Here is a 22,810-nt window from a genome sequence, read left to right as displayed (position 1 = left end):
TTTTAGATTCTTTGGAATATGAGAGATGGATGATGATATGGATGCAGAGTGAAGGCAAAAGGGCCAACAAGTGCTCAGCATGTTGCTGTTCATCCAAACCAGTCTGTCTGCTTCTGTGTCTGCACCTGGGTTTCCAGACATGCCAAAACAATGTTTAAACTGGTCAGAATACCTTTGATGGTTTATACGCAGTCATAGTTTCACTTTTGTGTTTTTTTAAAAATGTAATTCAGAATTTGTGCAGAACTGTGGGACATCATGTGTGATATCACTCACTCTCAATTTTCACCAGAGAAATTTTTTGAAAGAAGTGCAGTTAATTTTGTCTCCTCACAGTTTCAACTCCAATTGTATACATAAAACTGTCCTCTTTCACCCAGTGTGAGTACCATTCATTACTCACACACTATATATACGTAGCTGTCTCCTCAGTGTAGGTTGCATGCTTTGGTTGATTTAGTTTTTTTGTTTGTTCTCTTCTTCTCTACCCTCCCCTCTCTTTAAGTTCTTCCTCATTCTCTTTCAGTGGGAGGCTGAGGGTGTGGCTCGGCTTCTGGCTGATTCGGCATACCTGCAACTCATTTCCCCCCATCAACAGCTCCGTGTAACCCTTGGCTTCCCTGTACTCCAGTGTCAAACTGTCCCACTACCTTGATCGTCCTGTATGCCTTGAGAGCTGCTCATTCTGCTGTTTTCTAGCTTTCCGTGTGCCCAGTCCTCAGTTCACCATCAGACACTACACCACATTCCCCGGTTATTCCTCTGCAGCCAGCCAGCCCTCAGCCACTGCCACTTCCTTTAATCCTTTCAAAGACCTTTGATCAAAAATCCATCTTTTGTCACAAGTACTCTCGGTGTTCTGCACTGGGGTCCAAATCCAAACCAAAACACAACATTCAAATCCAGACTGTCAAAGGCAACAAAAGCATGTTTTTCATTGCTTTATGTATTCCTCCCTTGCTCCTCAAGGTCTAGACTTCCTCTAATATTGTTACTCTGTGTGTGTGTGTGTGTGTGTGTGTGTGTGTGTGTGTGTGTGTGTGTGTGTGTGTGTGTGTGTGTGTGTGTTTGGAGGTTTAAGCAGCACAGCTCTTGAAGTCCAAAAGAGTTAAAGCAATTTCATGCTCAGTTGCATTATCGGCTGGTGTCCAAGGGAACATCTCTTCTCCTACTGACAGAAAGTACCCTGACTCCAAAGAGAAAATCTGGCATTGCTGAAGCTAACAGTTAAGGTAACCTAAGACTTATGTGGACTGCATTAATGAAAACATACTGTAGCAGAGATGTATGATAAAACAGAGAAATAATAAAAACATTGAGTTTCATGATTTTTCCAGATAACACAAGACTCACACTGATTAAACTCCTAAAATTTATCTCTGTGCATCAAAGTGACACATATAGAAATTTTCCTCCTAAAATAATCTCTTTATGCTTTAAAATGGCTTACATGTAATTCTACATGGTTGATTTACTTGAATGTGCAGATCTATAAGGTCCCCACCTGTTTTTCCACTCACACTTCTCCACTGGCTGCAGCTTGAGCACATCAGCTCACCTGTGACTCTGCTCAAATACTGTAAAACTACTTCATGCTACACAATTGAAGCTATTCAGTCATACATGTTTGAACTGAGCAGGTATGGCTAAAGGATGGATCTATGTTCAAACCAGAAACAGATGCCAAAAAAGAACAATCATAAGTAAAGTTCCTCGCTTCAAGCTGACAGGATTGATTCCTTACAGTTGCAAGATGGAACTACTCTTGCTGTTTAAGATATGTCTTCTAAGAGAAAAAACACCACAGGGATATTTTAACAAGGTAAAAATAAACTTGATTTTAATTGGAGAGGTGCTTAAAAAGTAAATAATCAGTTATTAAATAATCACTTATATGCCATTACCTTTGTATCTAGTTGTAAAGGTTTAGCTTGGTGCAGTTGGATAAGTGATATTCACTGAACCTTTTGTCGCGGCCTCTACCTCAGACGCCAGGTCATGGCAGGCTCTCCTACCTTCCCTTCTCCTCTTTGCTCTTCTTCAGGTAGGCGTGAGCGTGGTGTGTGGCACAGTCAGGTGCTTCCAATGATTACCAGCAGCATTGTTGTGACAGGAGGTGGGAGTGATGTCCACAATCACCCTCTCTTTCCATGAAGGGCGGCAGCTGCCACCACTCTTTGTCGGACCGTTGAACTGCACAGTCAGTATTTGATCCTAGTTCCGTCTGACTCCTTTGTGTCCTGTTGTGTACTTATTTCGATCTCCCGTGTTACAGTTCTGTACTCCCACCTGCTCGTCTTCACCTTCCTGGATCTTCCGCCTTGTTCCCTCGTCAGTCTGCACTGTCCTGGATTCCACAGCCACCACCTAGACACCATCCACTGCTGTGCCACACGGAACCTCGGTCCACCGTCCTCCTGCCTATCTTCCCTCTCTAAGGCGGTCGTCAGTTAAGTTTTCTCTCTGTTGGAGCCAGTCACTTTAGTTATTTTGATTTTCAGAACTATTGTTGAGATTCCTTTGTGCCGAAGTTTTGGCATCAGTTGTAACATTGAGCCTTTGATGTCCGCTAACCTTCTGGGGTCACTTCTTGTTTAAATTCCAGATTTATTAACTTGAGTCTGGTTACTTTAGTCTCTCTGAACCCTCAGTGCCCTCTAGTGAGTCTAGTCATGTTTATGCAACTTCCTGTTTCATGCTGTAGTTCCATACATTGTCTTGTAGTACTTTCTCTTGTGCCTGTAAATAAAAGTATTTTCTACCTTTGCTTTCACTTGTCGTGTCTTCGTTGTCCTGCGCTTGAATCTCTGAGTCACAACCTGACACCTTTTGAATGTGCTGTCTCCATCTGAACTCTAAATCCAAACTCTGGCAAAGATGTTAACCACATAGTAGCTGTCTCTTAAAACTTCTTTCTTCTGATCTCCTTCCCTCTTTGTCAGAAGACCCACAAAGACTGTTACTGTATACTCAGTTTGAAGACAAAACTACTTTATTTCAATCTAAAACAATACTTTTTAAATTTACAAACAGAAATTGTCTACCTTTAATCTGCATCTGAAATTATTTTTGTTAAGCCAGTTCTACAGTGAGCCCCCCCTTATACTGTAGGCCAGGACTGAAAAGTAAGGTACATGATGCAACTACAACCCAGAGCACCAGAAAGAGTTGCATGAAAGCAACAAACAGTTTCTGTTATTAAAGGTTAATTCCGGTTTATTACGTCTTGGGTCTTTTATTTTAGAATTATATTCAAATAACCAAGTTAATTTCTGAGATCTGAGAACACAGTGACACTGATACAATGGTCCAACAAGTCAAGACACACAGACAGTCAAGTGATCAGGTTTCAAACAGTTAATGCATATTAACCAAACCAATGCAGGTCCAAAGCCGGTGGACTACGAGGCCATAAAGATGCCATTTGACAAGAACACACAATAACTACACATATATTGTATGGCCTTACAAAAATTAACTTTTCAACATTGAACTTTTGAAGTATTTTATTTACTTACTGTGCACATTAGCCATTTTACTTTTCATCTGTCATCCCTGGAATACATATAGCTTCTCATTCAGGCTTGATATGCCAGAAAAATAAGAAAAGAACACCTCCCAACCAGTTTGGAAATCATAAAGGTTTTGCCACTTTCCCAAATGACTGCCATCAAAGTCAGGATTAAAGGGCAGCCATCAGTGAGAGAGCCAAACATGGAAATCATTTAAGTATGGGGATGCACATATCTGAGCATCCTCATATTTTCAGTCTCTCGTTGAAACCGTTTATAATTTTTTTTACACTCATTTGTTGACGTGTAAAGTGGCAGAAAATGGTTTATTACATGGAGAAAAAAACTTAAGAAACAATTTCAAACCTTGCTTACTTCCTTTCATCCACACAGTTGACTAATCACATCGTAAAGTGGTTGGGTGTTGCAATGTCACGCTCAGAAAGTCACAGAAACAGACCACTGTTTCCCACATTAGAAGGGCACTGAAGCTATTCAACCTGTTCATAAGTAGTTGTGATGAAACATACTAGTAGCCTAAACAGCATTTGATTTTGAGTTTCTGAAAAGAGTTGCTCAAATTTACCTCATCTCTCACTGCAGCATCCTGCTTGCCCCACATCCAAAACAGCTTGAGACTCACTGACCTAAACCTAAATCTTTGCAGTAATCCAGTTTCAGAGGACAACGGGTAGCGTATCTGAGTTTCTTAAACCACATATGCACAAAAAACATATCTGAGAAATCCATTAACCCTGTTACAATGAAACACTACTGTTGAAAAATGGCCAAAGCAACAAAGATATGACCCAAGCTGTAATCAACCAGAATTATTCTTGAACAGTCCAGATTTTGTTTTTGGAGTTGATCCACTGCAGGGTTTTAATACATGGTTCCAGTCAACAATCACGTCTGTGGTCGCACTACCCTTTTGTAGCAGTGTTTGTCATTGCATTGTTAGAGTTCAAGGCTCAGCTTTGGAGGTGCCTGCAGGTAGCTGCTTTGTTTGGCCTTAGTGAGAAAGTAAATGACCATCCTCCTCAATTTGCATAGGTTTATTAAAGCCCATGCTAGCCCATTTGTTAGTCATGGCTGGCAGCTGAGGCCTATCTTGCAGATACAGAACATTTTCCTTCTTCAGTCTAGACATCTTTCATTTAGTAAGATGTGACCTTTTTTAATCTTGTGCTTAGGTACTGCATTGTTTACCCTCCTCTTGGATGGAGGAGGGTCTGCAGACAGGATTCCCAGGTCTCAGCTGTTGACAAAAAAAAATCTTTAGGAAAAGCTGTGTGCTTAGAGAAACAGTGGAGCTTCACAGATTCCTGGGGGAAAATGTAATTACTCCACAGTTGCTCAAGGCAGCAGAACACAGAGCTTAATATGCTTCCCCCTTTAAATTCACTGTATTTACTGTATTTGCCATGTATGCTGTGAATCTCACAAAAGATGGTAAGGCAGATGTCTTTTAGGTTAAACAGAATACAGCATCTCTTCAGTCCATCTCTCAGTTCATCAAAGATCTTGCCTTTCTACATACTCTAAGCAGGGCTGCACTTTGCCATTATGTTTTTTTTTAAATGCTTTTTTTCTATAGCGACTTCAAAACAACCCCTCCCCAAACACACACACACACTCATACACATACATTTACCTCTATCACTAGAATGGAAAAAAAACACGTTTGGTCTGAATGTATGCTTAGTTAACAGTTTGTTCACAACAGTAGTGGTTCAGTAAAAAGGAAAATACACTTTGAATAAAAGAGGAATGCATGTATAAAACACTATATGGCATTATCTGATGGAATGGAATGCACCTACGGTTGTAAATGAAAGTTTACATACACTTGTAAAGACCATGTGTATGATGACTGTCTTCAGCCTTCAATGACTATGTCATTTTAGCAGTCATGAATTTTTAAACAATCCCTAATTCTGGTTCTTTCATAGATTTATTATACGTCTTCTGGAAATATGACAAAATCTGCTGGGTCAAAAATAGACATACAGTAGTGCTAATATTTGGTAAAATGTCCCTTGGCAATTTTTACCACAACTAGGCACTTTTGGTAGCCATCCACAGCTTCTGGCAAGTTTCTGGTTGTTTCTTTGGCCATTCCTTTTGAAATAACTGGTGCAATTCAATGACATTTGTTGGCTTTTTGACACAGACTTATCTCAGCACAGTCCACAGGTTCTTGATGGGGTTTAGGTCAGGATTTTGGCCAGCCTAAAACCTTAATTGTAGCCTCAATTTAAACCATGTTTGATTTGTATTTGGGGTCATTGTCTTGTTGGAACTTTCAAACACATCCAAGAGCCAATCTTCTGGCTGATGATTTTAGTTTTTTTTTTGAAGAATGTGGAGGCAATCTTCATGTCTTGTGATTCCATTTACTTCATATAAAGCACCAGTTCCACTTGCAGCAAAACAGCCTCTGAACATCATTTTACGCATCATTTTATGCATCATACTGCCACCACCATGCTTGGCGGTACCTGTGGTGTTTTTAGGGATAAAGCTCTCAACTTCTCTAAAAATATTTCTGATCATTGTGGCCAAGTAGCTATTTTTTTTGCTTTATTGCACCACCGAATTTTCTTCCCGAAGGCCTTTTAATTGTTCACGCGGTCAACAGCAAACTTCAGTTGAGCCTTAAGGTGCTGCTTCCTTCTTGCATGGCCGCCTCTCAGACCAGGGCAATATATAACAGACTTGACTGTGGATGCAGACACCTGCATTCCAGCAGGTTTTAATTCATTGCAGACCTACTTTTTGATCATACTTGGTGATCGATTGTCTTTCAGCAGCAGGTAATAGCTTTCATTTTCTTTCTGAATGTCGCAACAACACAACTGTGCTCTTTATACTTACAAACAATTGTTTGCAGATATGATTTTAGGATCTTTCTCTGCTTTGAAATGGCTCCAAGTGAGTATTGACTTGTTCAGGTCAATGGATTGCTTTGTCAGATCTATGCTGAGGCCCTCACACTTTTCAGCTGTAGTGTTTGTGGTTTAGTCTGACTGTATCAGATAGGCCCTATTTAAATTGGCTCAGAGTCAGCAGCTGTAGTCAATCGTAATCACTCAGAAGTTAAGAGGAGATGCCACGAAGGAAATTTATTTAACACAGCTTCCTACATCACCACAATTGATAATTCAAGTTGCTGTATGTATATTTTTGATCCAGCATATTTAGTCATATTTCCAAAGACCTATAATAAACCTATGAAAAAACTAAATGCATGTTTTTTTTGTGACACAGATGGATATAAAACTCATAACTACCATGATATAAATAGTCTCTGCAAGTGTATGTCAACTTTTGTTCACAACTGTACACAAGAAGAAAAATAGTCCAAAATGACAGTTCCTGGTTGTCACTTTTCTGGAATATTCTGTACAATAATGTACAACAGTGGAGGTCCTGGAGCTCCTCATCGCCTGCCTGTCACATGTAAGTGGAGGGACCTCAGAAGCTGGAACACAGACTTAACTAATCGCCACCAAACATGAAGTCACTCCGACAAGTCACGTGGTTTAATGTCTGCTCCATTCCATTGTGAATTATCCCACAGGAGGCTCCAAGAGGTGAAATCCATCAGAAACATCCACAAGATTTTGAACTGATCCGATTTATCCGTCTAGTTCTGCTGATTCATTTAATTCTCCACAATTACGGTAGAGCAGTTAATAGAAGTAGTTCTCAGGCTAACCATCACTGTCCATTACCAGAGGTCTAGAGCCACTCGTCTGCCACAGCCACTTATTCGTCACAGTTTAGTCTTCTTCCAAATCTTTCTGGGTATAATTGTCCATTTCTGTATCTGCTTTATATTAATAAAACAAGCACAACTTCAAATTTTTGATAATATTTCAGTAGTTCTGCAGTTTTTTCTTGTATTTTCAAGATAGCAGATCATCTAGACAACCATTTTAAACACACACATACACACAAATTAAAAAAAAAAAAAAAAAAAAAACTAAATCTGTAACCCGGATAGAGTGGAGATGAGTAGATTGATGAACACATGGACCAGGTGTTCTGTTTGTGTGTTGTCAATCTGTGGATTCACTAGTCTTCTCACAGTTGCAAGCTTTAGCAGACGGTGCCATTCTCCTGTCGAGACTTGGGGCAGGTGGAGCGGGGTATTGGCTGGACAGAGGGTGCCAGGGTGCAGAAGAAGCCAGCAATGAGGGTGAGGCCGAGGCCTCCCCAGGCGCAGAACATGGACCAGCCGTAGCCGTGGCCGATGTCATCAGGCAGGCCGTACAGGTGCCGTGGGTAACGGGAAAGCTCGAAATTGATGCCGGCAACACAGGTACAGAGGGAGATGATGCAGAATGTTCCTGTAACAACAGAAACAGAAGAGATGTTGCAGGATGTAAAACCCTGAAATCAAACAGTGGAAAGTAGATACTGAACTCAACAGTAACACCAGCAACCAACATTGGTGACAGGGCACATCTTGCCAAATCCCGTGTCCCTAAAGATGTTTAAACAAGATTTATCTGATAATGTAGTAACTAAATTTAAGGAAATGATTCCTTTATTACTTATTTCAATGTCATATGCTAACACAATAGAGAGAAACTATTCTAATGTTAGTCCTACACAGGTGGATAATGTCAGTGATAGGACTGCAGCTTCACTGCGTACATCAATTGACACTGTTGCCCCTCTGAAAAAGAAGCAATAAATTATAATAAAATAGCTCCATGACATTTTAAAGCTAGAAGACTGGAAAGGCAGTGGTGCTCTACAAATTCAGAAGAATTTCATCCAGCCTGGAAAGATAGTTTTATCACGTAAAAGCTATTCACAGGACAATAAATGCCTAATATTCATCTTAAATAGAGGAAAACAAGAACAACCCCAGGTTTCTTTTTAGCACTGTAGCCAGGCTGACAAAGAGTCACAGCTCTGGAGCTTCATGTTTCTTTACCTCTCAGTAATGATGACTTCATGATCTTCTACACAAATAATTGGAATATTAGACAAAAAACATTAACATGCCTTTAGGTGAAGTGGCTGTGGAAACGTTCATAGGACCAGATATGGGGTCAAACAAACATGTTTGCTGGTAAATTCTTCTAAATCAGCAACATGTCTGTTAGACCTCATCCCCACTAGATTGTTCGAGGACATCTTTCATATCATATAATACTATATCGCTATGATAGATAAGAGCAATACACTGTACACAATTTTCCTTAAAGAACAAACTGCTTTTTACATGTCCTTTTGGGTACATTATTTTTATTTTTTCCATTCTTGCAATAGAAATGTATCTATGTGTGATGAGTTAAAATGCTTGGGCATATGGAAGCTATAGCATGAAAGAAGCCATATTAATTAATGAATGATACTAATAAAAACTCTGCGATTGGTATGTACAACAGTTTTAAACGCTCAATGTCTCACTCTTCCTGATTTGTTTTTAAACAGTTTGGTAAAACTATTAGAATGACTGATGCTGATAATAAAATCAGATTTGTGTCTGTGCAAGTGTGAGCATGTGTGTGTGAGAGAGAGACACTCACCTCCCATGAGGAAGAGAAGGCCGGCCACATATTGCATGAGGCCTCGATCCCAACAACAGCCCAGCACTCCGATGGTCCAGCCGAATAGGATGATGGCCACAGCCATGCCCATGAAACCAGCTGTCATCCGTCGCAAGTCTGAGGAAGGACAAAGGGACAGAGTTTAACATCAAGTTAACACCAAACAGACTACTGTAGCTGTATAGAGAGAAAAATTGACACTCCTATTTACTCTGTCCCAAAGATGAGAAGTCAGAGCACAGCTGTCAGAGAAGTAGACACAACAGAGAAACATTCTAAGATGTTTCATTTAGTTTTGGCTTGGTGATGACCAATCCTGCTGACATACACATGTTTACAATCCTTGGCAGAAAAATGACAAGGTAGAAACTCCAGTACATGAAAACCAGTGGTGTAACTTTGGACATTATGATCAAACACCAGATATGATGTCATCTCATTAACTTGAAATGGTCAGGGGCTCACGGGTTTCTGACATACTGAAATATTCTGAATGTGTTTCCAAGAAGTTTTAAATGTTCCTGAATTAAACTAACCAAAGGGAACACAGTTGAGTCCATTGAGAACCAGCTGATTAGTCCACAGACGATGATATCTTCCTTCTTTTACAGTAAGACTGCCTTTGTGAAATAATGATGTATTTTTAGGCCATTTTACAGTATGGTTCTGTGTAGTTTTGCATCTGTATGTTTTAAAGCAGGAAGCATTACTCTCAGCAAACATTTGCCTCCGTGAATGAAGGTTGAAATGTCACTAGGATATGGTTATGTGGTTAGATGAAGACTAAAATTATGATTGCACCTTTTTAGGAGCTATGACAACCTAATAAACATTTTCCTCTCTCTGTCATAAACTCTGTCTCCTACAGTGTTCACACTTGAATTATGTATTCTACTAAGAACACTTGAGCTGATCTTATGTAGGGCTATCTCTTCTGAGATCATGCAGGAAAGTCTTGTTCAACTGTGCCTTAGGGAACCAGCTGCTGTTTAAACGTCTGTTTTATGATGTACACTTCAGATTTGAAAAGAGAACTTCTTGCTGATGGACAGCAGCAGAGCCAGAGACTGCTTAAATGTATCTTTACCATCAGATTAAATATTAAACTTCAGTGCAGTTTTCTAAATGTGGCCTATTTTTTTGAACTATTGTGAGATAAACAGAAAAAGAGACAAAGTGTGGAGGCCAGGCTCTGCCAAAAGGACAGCAGTGTGCTCTGCAGGAGGGTATGAGAGCGGCAGCGACTGGCTGCAGAGATGGTCTGAAATATGATGAAGAGGAAGAGGAAGAGCTTCAAGCAAAACCCTGACTGTTCTTTCTGAAGTAGATCAGAATGTCATGGCTTAGATACTCTGCCAGGAGGAGGGGAAGGGAGAGAAAAGTTGGTACTGGCACATAGCTGGGATACAGCATACCATGGTGTGGGATGAGAAAGGTCATAACATTTGGCTGGGAAGCATGAATGAAAAGAAGAAAAGCATACACTACCAGTCAAAAGCTTTAGAACACCCCAATTTTTCTATTTTTTAAAATTGGAAGTTAGGTATGTTAATGTGTCATTATTCTCTGAAATGAAAGTATAGAAACAATAAACAAATGAAGTTTAAAAAAAATCAATTTAGAAACAAAAATGTATTCTAAACTTTTGACTCAACAAGGAACCAAAAAAACCACCTTTGGCAGATATAACAACTGAACACACTCATGGCATTCTTTCCACTATGGAAATCAAATATTCTTCAGAAAGTTCTTCCCAACTCTGTTGCAGAAGTTCCCATAAATGTGTGGCACTTGTTGGTTGCTTTGCTTTCAGTCTTCTGTCCAGTTCATCCCAAACCAGCTCCATGGGGTTTAAGTCTGGAGACTGTGCTGCCACTCCATGTTTTCAAGCTTATCATCTTGTTCTTTTTTCCTAAGGTAGTTCTGGCATAGCTTGGACTTCTGTTTTGGGTCATTATCTTGCTGTAGGATGAACCCCTGACCAACTAGGAACATAGCAGAGGGTACTGCATGGTGCTGCAGAATTCTGTGGTAGCTGTTTAGGTTCAGGGTTCCTCTCACTCTGTACAAGTCACCAACCCTGGATCCAGTAAAACAGCCTCAGACCATCACACTTCCTCCTCCATGTTTAACAGCTGATGTCACACACTGAGGAACCCTCCTTTTCTCTTACTCTTAGATTTCAAACTTTGATCCATCAGTCCATAATACCGTCTTCCAGTCTTCAGTAGTCCATTGGTGGTGTTTCATGGCCCAGGCAAGCCTCTTTTTCTTATTCTGATGTCTTTCTTGGCTTTCTTGCTGCAACTCGACGTGTGAAACCTCCAATTCCAAGTCTTCTCTTCATAGTTGAAACTGAGACTTCTTACTACGACCACTATTAAGCTGTGCTTTAAGCTGTGGTCCTGTGAGCTGAGTATCTGTGTGTTTGTCGGAGAATGTGAGGGTTACTGTGGAGCATTTAGTAGTCATTGCTTAACAGTATTACATTTCACATAGTCTCAGAATGATAAACTTGACAATATAACCGTGTGCTTGATAAAAATATAATATATAGTCTAAAAGTATTTTTTGGGGGGGGCACAATGTGTAAACTAGCTGTAAATCAGATGGTTTTTGAAGCATACTAACTTGCTCAGTCATTAGCAGACAATGTTTAGCAAGTTCATCTCCTTAACTTGCTGTGTGTGCTTTAAATTTCTGTATTATTAACTGATAAACAGCAGTCCTTAGATTTGCAGGTATTTGGCTGTGAAACTGAAATTGTAATGATCAGATGAAAAATCTAAAAAATCTAATAATGTTCACAGTTCATCCTGACACAAACCAGATATGTGAACCAAATTCATGAATATCTATCAAGCAGTCAAGACATTTTATAATGAACCAGACATGTCAGGAAACATTGGTGGATGACTGTTTGAACTCAAAAACTGTCATGGCAAAGGGTTTATTTCTCAGTGGACCATTCAATAAAAAAACAAAGTATAGGAATAAACACAGAATCACACAAGGTAAATATACATCAGACAATTGGGAGCTATTGTATTGTCACTTTTAATGGAACGCTAAATGATCAGCACTTACATAACAACTTTTAACTCTAGTTAGGTTCTACAAAACACTTTACAGTGTGTCTCTTATACAACCATTCACACACACCAATACAAACTGCCAACCTCAAGACGAGTGGACAACCCACTTTGATTGAGCCATACCTGCCCTTAATTTCTCCCTGCTTTCAAACTTTGTGCTAATTTAGTCTAAATGCATGAATCTATCTCTGTAATATACACCTAGAAGTACACCAATCCTGATCTTGTCATCTAATTATAGACAAAAAAAAAAATGTACTGTAAAAATGGGATCTACATACAGTATCTGTTTGTAGCTGCTAGTATGGAAATGAGGAAATACAAGGATGAATTTTAGGGCTACAGTTTTCTCAGGACTGAGTCAGCACTCCTCTGGCATGTAGGCTAATAGTTGCACACAAGGAGGAAAGAGAAAGACAGGCATGCAGACTGGGCTGTCAGTCAGTGAGTGGGAGGAGAGCTATCAGAGGACAAGTGTGCAAGTGTGTGATTACATATGCTTGGTGAAAGGCAATTATTCTGAACAAACAAATCACAACACTGGCATGAGATTACTGGGATATCATTTCTATACAAAAATAATTATGATACTTTTGAGAGAATTACCTATACTAAGAATATCCTGCCGTTATCAAAGAATTGATCTCAGAATCAGAATCAACTCTATTGGCCAAGTTTGTACAAACAAGGAATTTGACTCTGGTGCATCTCAGCTCTCTGTGTACAGTAATTAGAAAAAACAACAACTAAGTACTAAAATTAAGGTAAACGTTTAGGAGTAAAGAAATAAAGTGGAACAATAATAATAAAAGCAATAAAAACACCCATAAATAGCAGCATTTACACTATGTATAGACAGACAGACCGACAGATAGATAGATAGATAGATAGATAGATATTTTATACAGTACAAAGGTATAGCAGTTAATCCCGGATGGAGTACAATTAATACAATCATTTTGAATGGCACATTGACTAAGTTGCACAAAAAGCTGAAACACTTGCCCACTGCTGCACAGACATAGTTTCAGTAACTTTCTGAGTTGGCAAGACACATCATCAAATACCACTGGAGGTCTCTTTGGTGGATCTTGTCCATCATGCAGCAGCAACTACTCCTCCAACAGGTCCGTTTTCACCATGTCATTGTGTCTATATCAACAGTGGGTATTGCCAGTAAAAGGTAATACAACTACAGAAGAACAGGAATCACTCATTCAAGATAGAAAGATGTACGTCGCTTTGGATAAAAGCATCCACCCATCCATCCATCCATCCATCCATCCATCCATTATCTATACACCACTAAATCCTCATTAGGGTCATGGGGGGCTGGAGTCTATCCCTGCTGACTTAAGGTGAAGGCAAGGGACACCTGGACAGTTTAGAATGACCAATTAACATCAGCACGTTTTTGGACTGTGGGAGGAAGATAAAAGCATATGCTAAACAAAATTGTAGAAATTGTAGAAGAAAGATTACAAAAATACACAAGGCAAGGTTGTAACACGATTTTTAAAAGTAAAAATATTGCTATAAGTTGTTATTGCCCGTGTTTTACAGTTGAGGAACTGGTAATGTGCAAAGTGCTACTAAAAGGAAGACATGGTTCATTCCAAAAAGCAGAATTTCTGTCAACATTTCCCTGAAAGCATCAACTACTGTGGCACTGCTAAAGCACAGATGCCATGAGAACTGTGGCCCCTGTGCAGGGAAAAATTATGTTGTGAGTCTCCCTCCAATACTACACCAGGGTTACAACGGCATCATTCACTGTCTATATTTGAAGAAACAGGTAAAAAAGCTTTTGGTTTTGTCTGATATTTTATATTCAAATTCCATACCACAACGTGTTTCTGTGACACGTGACTTCAGTGCAGAAGCTGACCTCATGCATCTGCATACAGGTTCAGCCTCTGTTTATGGGTGACTGAGCATTGTCAGGTTTGATGTAGACACCTCGCTGAGAGATCTGTTTAAACCCTGATGCACAGTTTGATGCATGTCTCTGCAGCTGTCAGCCTGTCTGTCTTAGTCTGTGGATCCTAGATAACAGCAGTCAGGATTCAGACTGGGCACACAAGCCTGTGTGTTGACTTGAGCTGTTTAGTGCTAATGCTGGAAGAAGCGTACCCATCATGCAGAGACCTGGAAGTACAGTAAACAAGTGGAGGTTAGGGATAGAGTGGATGGGTGTGAGGCCCATAACTGACCTGCAGCTTTCACTGACAAATTTATTGTTACTCCATATTCATTACTCCTATCTTATCCTAATTCTAATTTGAAAAAGATAAATCTCTAAAATGTTTAAAAAAGCTTAAATCAAATGAGCCAGCGTCAGAAAATAAAAGGCTTTATATCCATTCATGTGAACGCAGCTATATATGCAGCTTGCTAAGAGGAGGAGGAGTGAAGACTGGAGCCACATATAGCGCTTTATCAGGGAGCAGAGATATTAGCCATGGAAAAAACAACATAAAATGAGCCAGAGTCAAAGGAAACTTTTCTGGGGACGAAGGTAGAGCACAAAGAAAGATTTATCAGAAACACATCTCTTTCAAGTCCAGGTCAACAAACAACTACTTACACCATAATATTGTTGTTGGTGTCAGGGCCCAGTGTTCTGATCAGCACCATGGACAGAAACAGTCGTAACAGAACTGTATGTTCACTCACTCCTTGAATGTCAAAGCCTGCTTGGCTGATATAGCTGACATTGACCAGTTTAGGGGATTTAAATATCAAGTAACTTAAGAGAGTAAGAAGGGAGACACAGAAATCTGGGCAAGTTTACTCAGCTAAAGATGAACCCGTGACAGCTGTCTCATACCCCTATTATTATATTTAAAAATGTGACTCCTGTCTTTCTGTTCCTTACAAGCCACCACAACTTTAACCAGACTTGCTCAGACAGCTGCAGCATCATACAATCATCACTGATTGTAAAAGACCAGTCCGTGCTCCCACAGTGAAACCAGCTGACATTGTTCTTCTGTTGAATTAAAGTTTGGGGAGTTGCCACTATTCTATGTTTCTAAGTTAAATAGTTAAACTAAACATTAATAATTCAAATAACTAAATGTTTAGTAAAACAATAAACTTCCAAAATGTACAAATGGAAAAAGAATGATTACAGAATAAGAGGCACAGATGATCAGTACAACCATTGCCTTCAAAGACAGACACAAAAGCTTGCATTTAATCCTCCTGATTGCTGATGCCCTGCTGTGAATAACTGTGGATAATAACTGTTCTCATTTGTTTACTGTATCAGCATATGACAGGCTGCTGTCTGGCTGCTTTTCTCTGCTGCTTAATAGGTTCCATTGTTCAGCTCTGTGCCGCAATTACCTTTTAATTACGTTCTCTGCTGCAGGACCAATAGCCCAATGAAACATTCTTTCATAAAAAGGAAATGGCTTTGGGTGTCTGTGTGGAAATGCTGTTTTCTCAGTCAGATTGATGGAGGTCAAAATTTCCTATCTGCTCCAAGTCAAAGATTGTTTGGTAACCAGCATTTTGCTGCCTTGGATATTCCACAACATCGTCAGAATACACAGCACAGAGATGTCAATCTTGAGTATGTTTTTAGTGCACATTGAGTGGCTGTAGTGGATCTTCAGTCTGTGACCTGGGTGGAAACACACACTTGCCTAATCTACTCCTCCTCTAATTTGTGAGTTGACTCCTGCATTTCCCAGAACACCTTACAATACCAAAATGGTAGAGTATAAGCTCATAGGAATGCAATAAGTATCCGACCAGTCTGTGTGACTTATGATTAGCCTAACACCAATGTGTCTGCACTGTATACTGGTGTCTATACTGCATACCGGTCTACTGAGGCCACTGTGGTAGAACCTGTCTCCAGTGGCTCAGAAAAAGAAGTCTTTTGGTTTATTTAAGTAAATTGGTTATTTTAAGGGCAGGCACTAAACTACAGACAGACAATGGGGATGGGACAGGGATGACCGAACCTTCCAGAACCTGATGGAACTTTTACCACTTACAGCCACAGATGAAGTTTCCAAGTTCATTGAAAGGGTACAGTATGTATAACATCAAAAGCAAAGCTTTTTTAAACTTGGGTCTCAGGACCACTGACTAGCTGTTTTATAGAGATATTGACTGCATTTCACAATCTTGCTAACTGTATGGAAAAGCTAGTTTAGCTTAACAACTGAGCAATATACTATTCACTGATGTAGATCTTGTGGTACTATTAAAAGCCCTGGAAATATCTATGCGTTATTATTGTGACCAAAGTATCTGCTTAGATGTTTCATAATTTATGTGATCCATAACTCTTGGAGGTTATTGTGAAACTTTAGCCTGTGTAGTATGGACAGTAGGCCAAAGCTGCCACCACGTTCTCTGATGTCACCAAGAAGTGAGATGAGTTCAGTGCTGTTCATACTGAAAGTTATTATGAGCAAAAACTACAAAACAAAGACAAAGTGAGGGGACTATTGCTAATTTTGAAAAAAAAAAGTGTTAAAGTATGAAATTTTCTCTGGGTTCTCTTACTTCCCCTCACAGTCCAAAAACATGCTGAGGTTAACTGATGATTCTAAATTGTCTGTAGGTGTGAATGTGAGTGTGACTGTTTGTCTCTATATGTAGTCCTGTGATAGACTGGTGACCTGTCCAGGGTGTCCCCTGTCTTCACCCTAAGTCAGCTGGGATGGACTCCAGTCGACCCTAATGTGGATTTAGTGGTGTATAGATAATGGATGGATGGAAGTCTGAAATTTAATCCTAATACCAGAGAATCTTAATAGAGTCTAGTTTACCTCTTCAGGTCTGACTGACTATATAAAGCTAACTATATCAAGTGTGTTTTTTAGGATCAGATCATCTCTGATGAGACATTTTAGTAGAGGGGCTTCAGTGAGACTGCTATGGTTTCAGTGCTGTAAGCAAGTGGACCTGACACAGAGTCTGCCTGCAGCCACAACTCACTGGGGAGGAGGAATAGAGCTTAATTTCATTACCCCATGTCAGCTGTCACTGGGGAGAAAACAATGGAGTGGCAAAATCATATTATGGAAGATAGCAGGAAGGAGGGCGCCAAGGGGTACGATGAGGACAAGTTGGCAGCAGAGTCAATTTCTTTAAACATATGTGCTGAGAGAGCCTTTACAACATGCCCTTTGGTTTTGTAACACTAGAGAGAACCCTCATACTTTTCCTCTGGGGTCAGGGCCATATGGGTGATTTCACGGTGTGTCAGTCAGCGGCAGTGTGAGCACCCCTGCAGGTTGAGTCAAGGGCCCAAGGGAGCCAGAATAGCACTTACAGGGGGAAGGATAGACTGAGGACGAATGGGGAATTATCACTGACAGCCGTCTCCCAGAGAACATCAGACACATGGGGAGCAAAGATGGTGCTGTCACCATAGCTGGCGTATGGAAATGTCACAACAGTGGCATGCTCTTAGCAGCTGTCTATCACAGTCTCCATGGTAACCAAAAACATAACTTTCAATATGACATGTAAACATTAAAACAATCATTTCACTACCATTCAAAAGTTTGGGGTCACTTAGAAATGTCTTTATTTTTGAAAGAAAAGTATTTTTTTTCAATGATGATAACATTAAATGAATGATAAATCCAGTCTAGACATTGTTAATGTGGTAAATGACTACTGTAGTGGAAACAGCTGATTTTTAATGGAATATCTCCATAGGGGTACAGAGGAACATTTCCAGCAACCATCACTCCTGTGTTCTAATGCTACATTGTGTTAGTTAATGGTGTTGAAAGGCTAATTGATGATTAGAAAACCCTTGTGCAGTTATGTTACCACATGAATTAAAGTGTGAGTTTGCATTGAAAACATGGAGTTGTCTGAGTGACCCCAAGCTTTTGAACAGCAATGTGTAACCAAAACAAAATAAAAAATTGGACTCTGGCTCAGAGACTCAGAGTTCACACCACCTCCCATCCATGTGTTGAACAGGATGAACTTTTTTTGGCTGTTCAACAGCACAGTTACAAAAACGGTCCACTTCTTGTGTTAGGAACTGGGTTATTAAAGTCCAGGGAGTTTATTCCTTCCTGCTCAGAAACCTCACGAGACTCCGTCGATTAGATTAGGAGATATCTTGAGTATGTTTTGGCAAAAGGAGGAGGGCCATCTTTGAAATTCTCTATTTTGGGAGCTGAGCAGAAAAAAAAGTCACGATGCATGATTTATGGTTGCTGTTTGAATTATGTAACCTTTCATGTTCTTGAACTTGACTATATAGCATTATGGTCAGTTAGATTCATAATTTATTTGTATGGAATTTTATGGCAGTCTGAACAGTGATTGTGTCGATATTTTACTCTGAACCCTTAATTCCAAAAAACATGATGAATACACTTGGAATCAGGATTTGGATCTTTATCAGAATCATTCAGCAATTGTAAGACATTTTACCAACTTTACTGGGTGTCAAAACTTGTATAAGCAGGGTAATGATTTCAATTAAGCAAGGTCTTGAACTGCAATCAAAGGATAAAGAGATGAAAATCACCAGCTTCAGCAAAGTGAATTCATATCTCAACATTTGCTGATCAGCACTTGGAAGGAATCTGCTGGCAAAACGAAAAGGGGAACTGGAAAATGTGGTGCCTCAGGAAGTCTTTTACCCCCCTGCCAAGTCGTATGACATATTCCTCCACAAATATACAATATGATTCTGTCTCTAAAAGGCTGTGAGGCTGAGACAGGACTGCATGCTGCAGATGGTACAGAGAGGCTGACAACCAATCACTGCACAGCATCATTAAAGCACTGGTTTTGTATGGCACTGCTTTAATGGGCCACTGCGTTGGCACTGCCTATAAAACAGGAGTTGTCTGATTTAGCATTTTTTGACAGAAGATTTTCTTAATCTTTTCAGAACCTGTGCCAAGTTGTTAAGTGAGTGATGCTCCAGACTGGACCCCAAAAGCAGATTGAATGATTCAAAGGCATCACAGAAAGCAAGAGTGAGGGAGAGAAAGAGAAAACCATGAAAGGCAGAGCTTGGGAAAAGCGAGATAGTAAAAGCTCTTAGCCATTAATATCTGCAGTTTAAAATGCTCTGAGCATGGAAATGAGAGTGTCGCTCATTTAGAAGGGATGTGCAGTGCTGCAAGAGCAGAGATAGGAACAGAAAGAGGAACTCACATGTCGGTTCTGGTTCAATTTCACAATCCTTTTCTCATTTTAATACATGAATGCATCCCTGTCTTAGTGTCACAATTCAGTGAAATGTCAAAACAACTATGAACAGCAGACTGATGTGAGCAAAACAGAAAACCCTAAATAAAGGCCGAAATAAAACGTTTTAGAATCTTAATGGGCATTGATGAAAAGGCTGGGAAGGTGCAATGACTACATTAATGGTTAATACATCATTTACTAATGTTCATAGGTCAGCTATGAGACAATAATAAGAGCAACGGCAGCCATATTGCAGAAAATCCTCTTCCATCATGATCGATTTTGTAGTCTTTTTAGACTGGACGGAGGTCATTTTTTGGACTCTGAAGACTTTAATTCACTGGAATGATTATCAGTTTACTGCTTGACTTTCTGAATAAGGGCTCCAAGGCATCTGAAATGAGTTCATTTATTTACTGCACATTGATAATTACACTGCAGGCTTAGTTCAGAATAACAATTTAATAAGTTATACACAATCTGACAAGCTGTTAAGTGTTGGTAAAAACAACATTAAAAACAACTCAGAGTTTGAACTTTGTCCTAAAGTTAGTCAGCCACCTACTACTATTAATGTCATGAATAACAGGTTCTACAATCCTTTCAACTCTGGACTTTTAAGTGTGTATTAGTGTTTTTTTTTGTAATTGTTCTGGATGTCCAACACCCCTTTTCCATACGGTGGGTGGTCAGCCAGTACTAGACAGGAAATGTGGGAGGGGAATTTTCCTCAGTCTGACAAAAGTCTTTTAATGAAGTATGACGCATTTGTATATGATTCATTTAATATTAATAATCCTATTTCTTACAGCTTTGGATTCATTTGTAAATAACGCCTCAGGAAAAGGGGTTACAAAAATTGGTCAGCGGTGCTCTAAAAAAGATCATAAAATGTATCCTCTGAAGGTCATAAATACACACACCAGGTCTTAATAATAGAGTCATTCAGGGTTGGTTGAGGGAATCTTGGAAGAAGTGCAAAGAAAACAGACGTGATAAAATTGCTGCTCTTCTGGACAGTTGATTCAAATCATCAAATCACTGCTCCGAAATAGCACAGTGACATGTATATATATATATATACATATATATACACACACATATATAGATGGACAGACAAACTAACGCCGATTGTCACACAATTCTGCCACATTCACATCCGGTGCTGAAGCAGTTGCAGTGCAGTGGTGAGGTGTAAGATCTGAGTAACAGTGAACAGCACAACATGATGTTTGGCATGAAGTTCATCGTCTTTCACTTGTCATAAGAAAACAATGCCTCACACTAGCACAACAGACAAACACATTTTTAATAATCCCATGTTGTATGAGCAAACAAATATCAGCCCTCAATGTTCTCACCACTAAATGCCTATTTTCACACAGACATCACCAATACTGGACCCATTTACCATATTTTTTGGTGAATTTACAACATCCAACTTGGCTTTTATTTTTCTAGTAATCAATATATTTGCTCAGACCTGGTGAACATGGTGAAAAAAACAGTCAGATGGACACAGACTGCAAACAAACAATTTAAGCAGATTATGTATATATATTTATTTGGATGTCAAATCATAAGTCACATGCCTGCTAAAAGTCTTGGTCAGGAACTTTGAACACTGATCCCATTTTGACATTTGAACAAATGGCTTTGTCTCAGTTTTCTAGATCTTCTATCACCATCCTAGATCCCAGCAGAGTGCAATGTCACTGATAAAAAACATGGACAAAACTATCAACAAAATTCATTGATTCAGTTCTATCTAGCACTGGGCCTGTGCATGTCTGGCAGTCTGCTCAGAACATACTGTAATAATAATGGAAGGGAGAGGACAGCTGTTCTTTAGGTGGTTAAATGTGAGCTAATTACAGTAAACTAGGAGGTGCACTGTGAAATCTCAGGTGGCACTTGGTCGAAGTTAGCTAAGCTGTCTCTCTTTTTAGTCGTCGTTCTTTGAGTCAGGGTAAGTAACATGAGGATTTCTGGGCTGGTAGATGCAGAAGCTCTGAGATGTGACTAACTGGATTAACGGTGAGCTAGGACTTCTTGGGAGGAAAAATGCAGTGTGGACTCATCATCTCCCAGGCACTGCGGTAATGCATATAGCAGTAAGTATATAGAAAGAACACTCACATTGACACAACTTTACTGTCAATGATAAGTTGAGGATGAAAGAAAGTTTGGACTGTACTATCCTGTATAACTGAAAATGATCATTTAACCATCTACCCAGGGGTGCTGGAATTAAATATTAGGTCATTTCACAGAATTTTGAGAAACATGGCAGTTCCATAAGAAAATATTCTTTTGCTAGGTCTGAAATGACTAAGGGAAGGAACAGGAAGGAACATAAAACCAAATTACAGTTGTCCTAATATTATGCTATTTTTTAATTGTATTGTCTATAAATCTCAGATTACAAGAGTTCAGTAAAATTCTACTGTATGTATCCATATCCATCCAAACTGAGGTGCATTATCTTGAGCAGATGTCTCCACCAGTGTCCTACTTTGGAAAGCTATGATTGAAGTTTATCACAGCCTTCAATGCCAATTTAACAGTTCTGTTGACTGTTTTTGTGAGTATTTGCTTACAGACTGTGGTCTCTTGTCCTATAGACTTCCTTACACATTCATACAAACACAGCTAGCATAAAAGAGGGGACAGATGATGTGACTAATTGCAATGTTTGGCCTATTACTTGGTAATAAATATGGAGCTTTGAGCAGTACAGCGGGTGGAGGTGGAGGTGGAGGAGTATTTTTCTGTTCCAGAGAGGAGCTGCATAGTGGGAGAGAGGTGTCTTTGTGAGGAGATTTGCTGAGGTGTAGCCGGAAACTGCTTTGAAGTCTGTAAAGTGCTGCTGTAACCATGAGACGGGACTTTCAGTTTCCAGTTAATTATGGCTCTGTGCAGGTATAAGCAAACTAAATTCACTCATCTGAAAAGACATGTCAGACTCATGGTGTCTGAGCTGCCTGCCTTTTTTCTTTGCATTATTGCATGTTTTATTTCGAAAATTTTTGTTTTTACCATGAGCATCTAAATCACTGTTACTTCTTCCATGACATCCAGAGAAGTTTCTAAGATTAGTGAAGGTGAGTATCTACTTCAGACCCCAGCTGCCAGAGGCAGGACTATTAAAATAAAATCATAGTGTTTGCATCAATCTTTAGACATTTATCCTGTTAACCCCTTGCTGCCTGAATTTATTCACAATTAAATTTTTAAAAAAACTTTTGCATGTTTTTGCTTTCCAACTGATGCTAAATTAAGTGGAGATTGTTAATTTGTCTATTACACATAGAACAGATATATAATAATAATAACAGATATATAATAATTAGGTCCCACTCTGACCGGTCCTATGAGAAACCAGTGCTTGCTAAAGGTTCTGGGGTACATACTGAATATGCACAAACCAGCATTG

At 39.5% G+C, this 22,810-nt stretch overlaps 1 protein-coding gene across 2 annotated transcripts in view; it reads right to left on the bottom strand.

The window, feature by feature from the left end:
• Positions 1 to 3,488: 3,488 nt before the first annotated feature.
• Positions 3,489 to 22,810, bottom strand: part of tmem178bb (transmembrane protein 178Bb) — a 96,749-nt gene continuing 77,427 nt past the window's right edge. For both annotated transcript variants that reach the window (XM_023292819.3, XM_035958436.2), the window contains exons 4-5: positions 9,062 to 9,199; positions 3,489 to 7,867 (exon numbers count right to left, since the gene is read on the bottom strand). In XM_023292819.3, coding sequence (XP_023148587.1) covers positions 7,617 to 7,867; positions 9,062 to 9,199 — 389 coding nt within the window. In that variant the 3' untranslated portion in view covers positions 3,489 to 7,616. The remainder of the gene's footprint in view (positions 7,868 to 9,061; positions 9,200 to 22,810) is intronic.

This window comes from Amphiprion ocellaris, chromosome 21, assembly GCF_022539595.1.
Source record: "Amphiprion ocellaris isolate individual 3 ecotype Okinawa chromosome 21, ASM2253959v1, whole genome shotgun sequence".
NCBI lineage: Eukaryota > Metazoa > Chordata > Actinopteri > Pomacentridae > Amphiprion > Amphiprion ocellaris.
The sequence above is the reverse complement of the archived record's forward strand: the minus strand, read 5'-3'. Positions and strand labels throughout refer to the sequence as shown.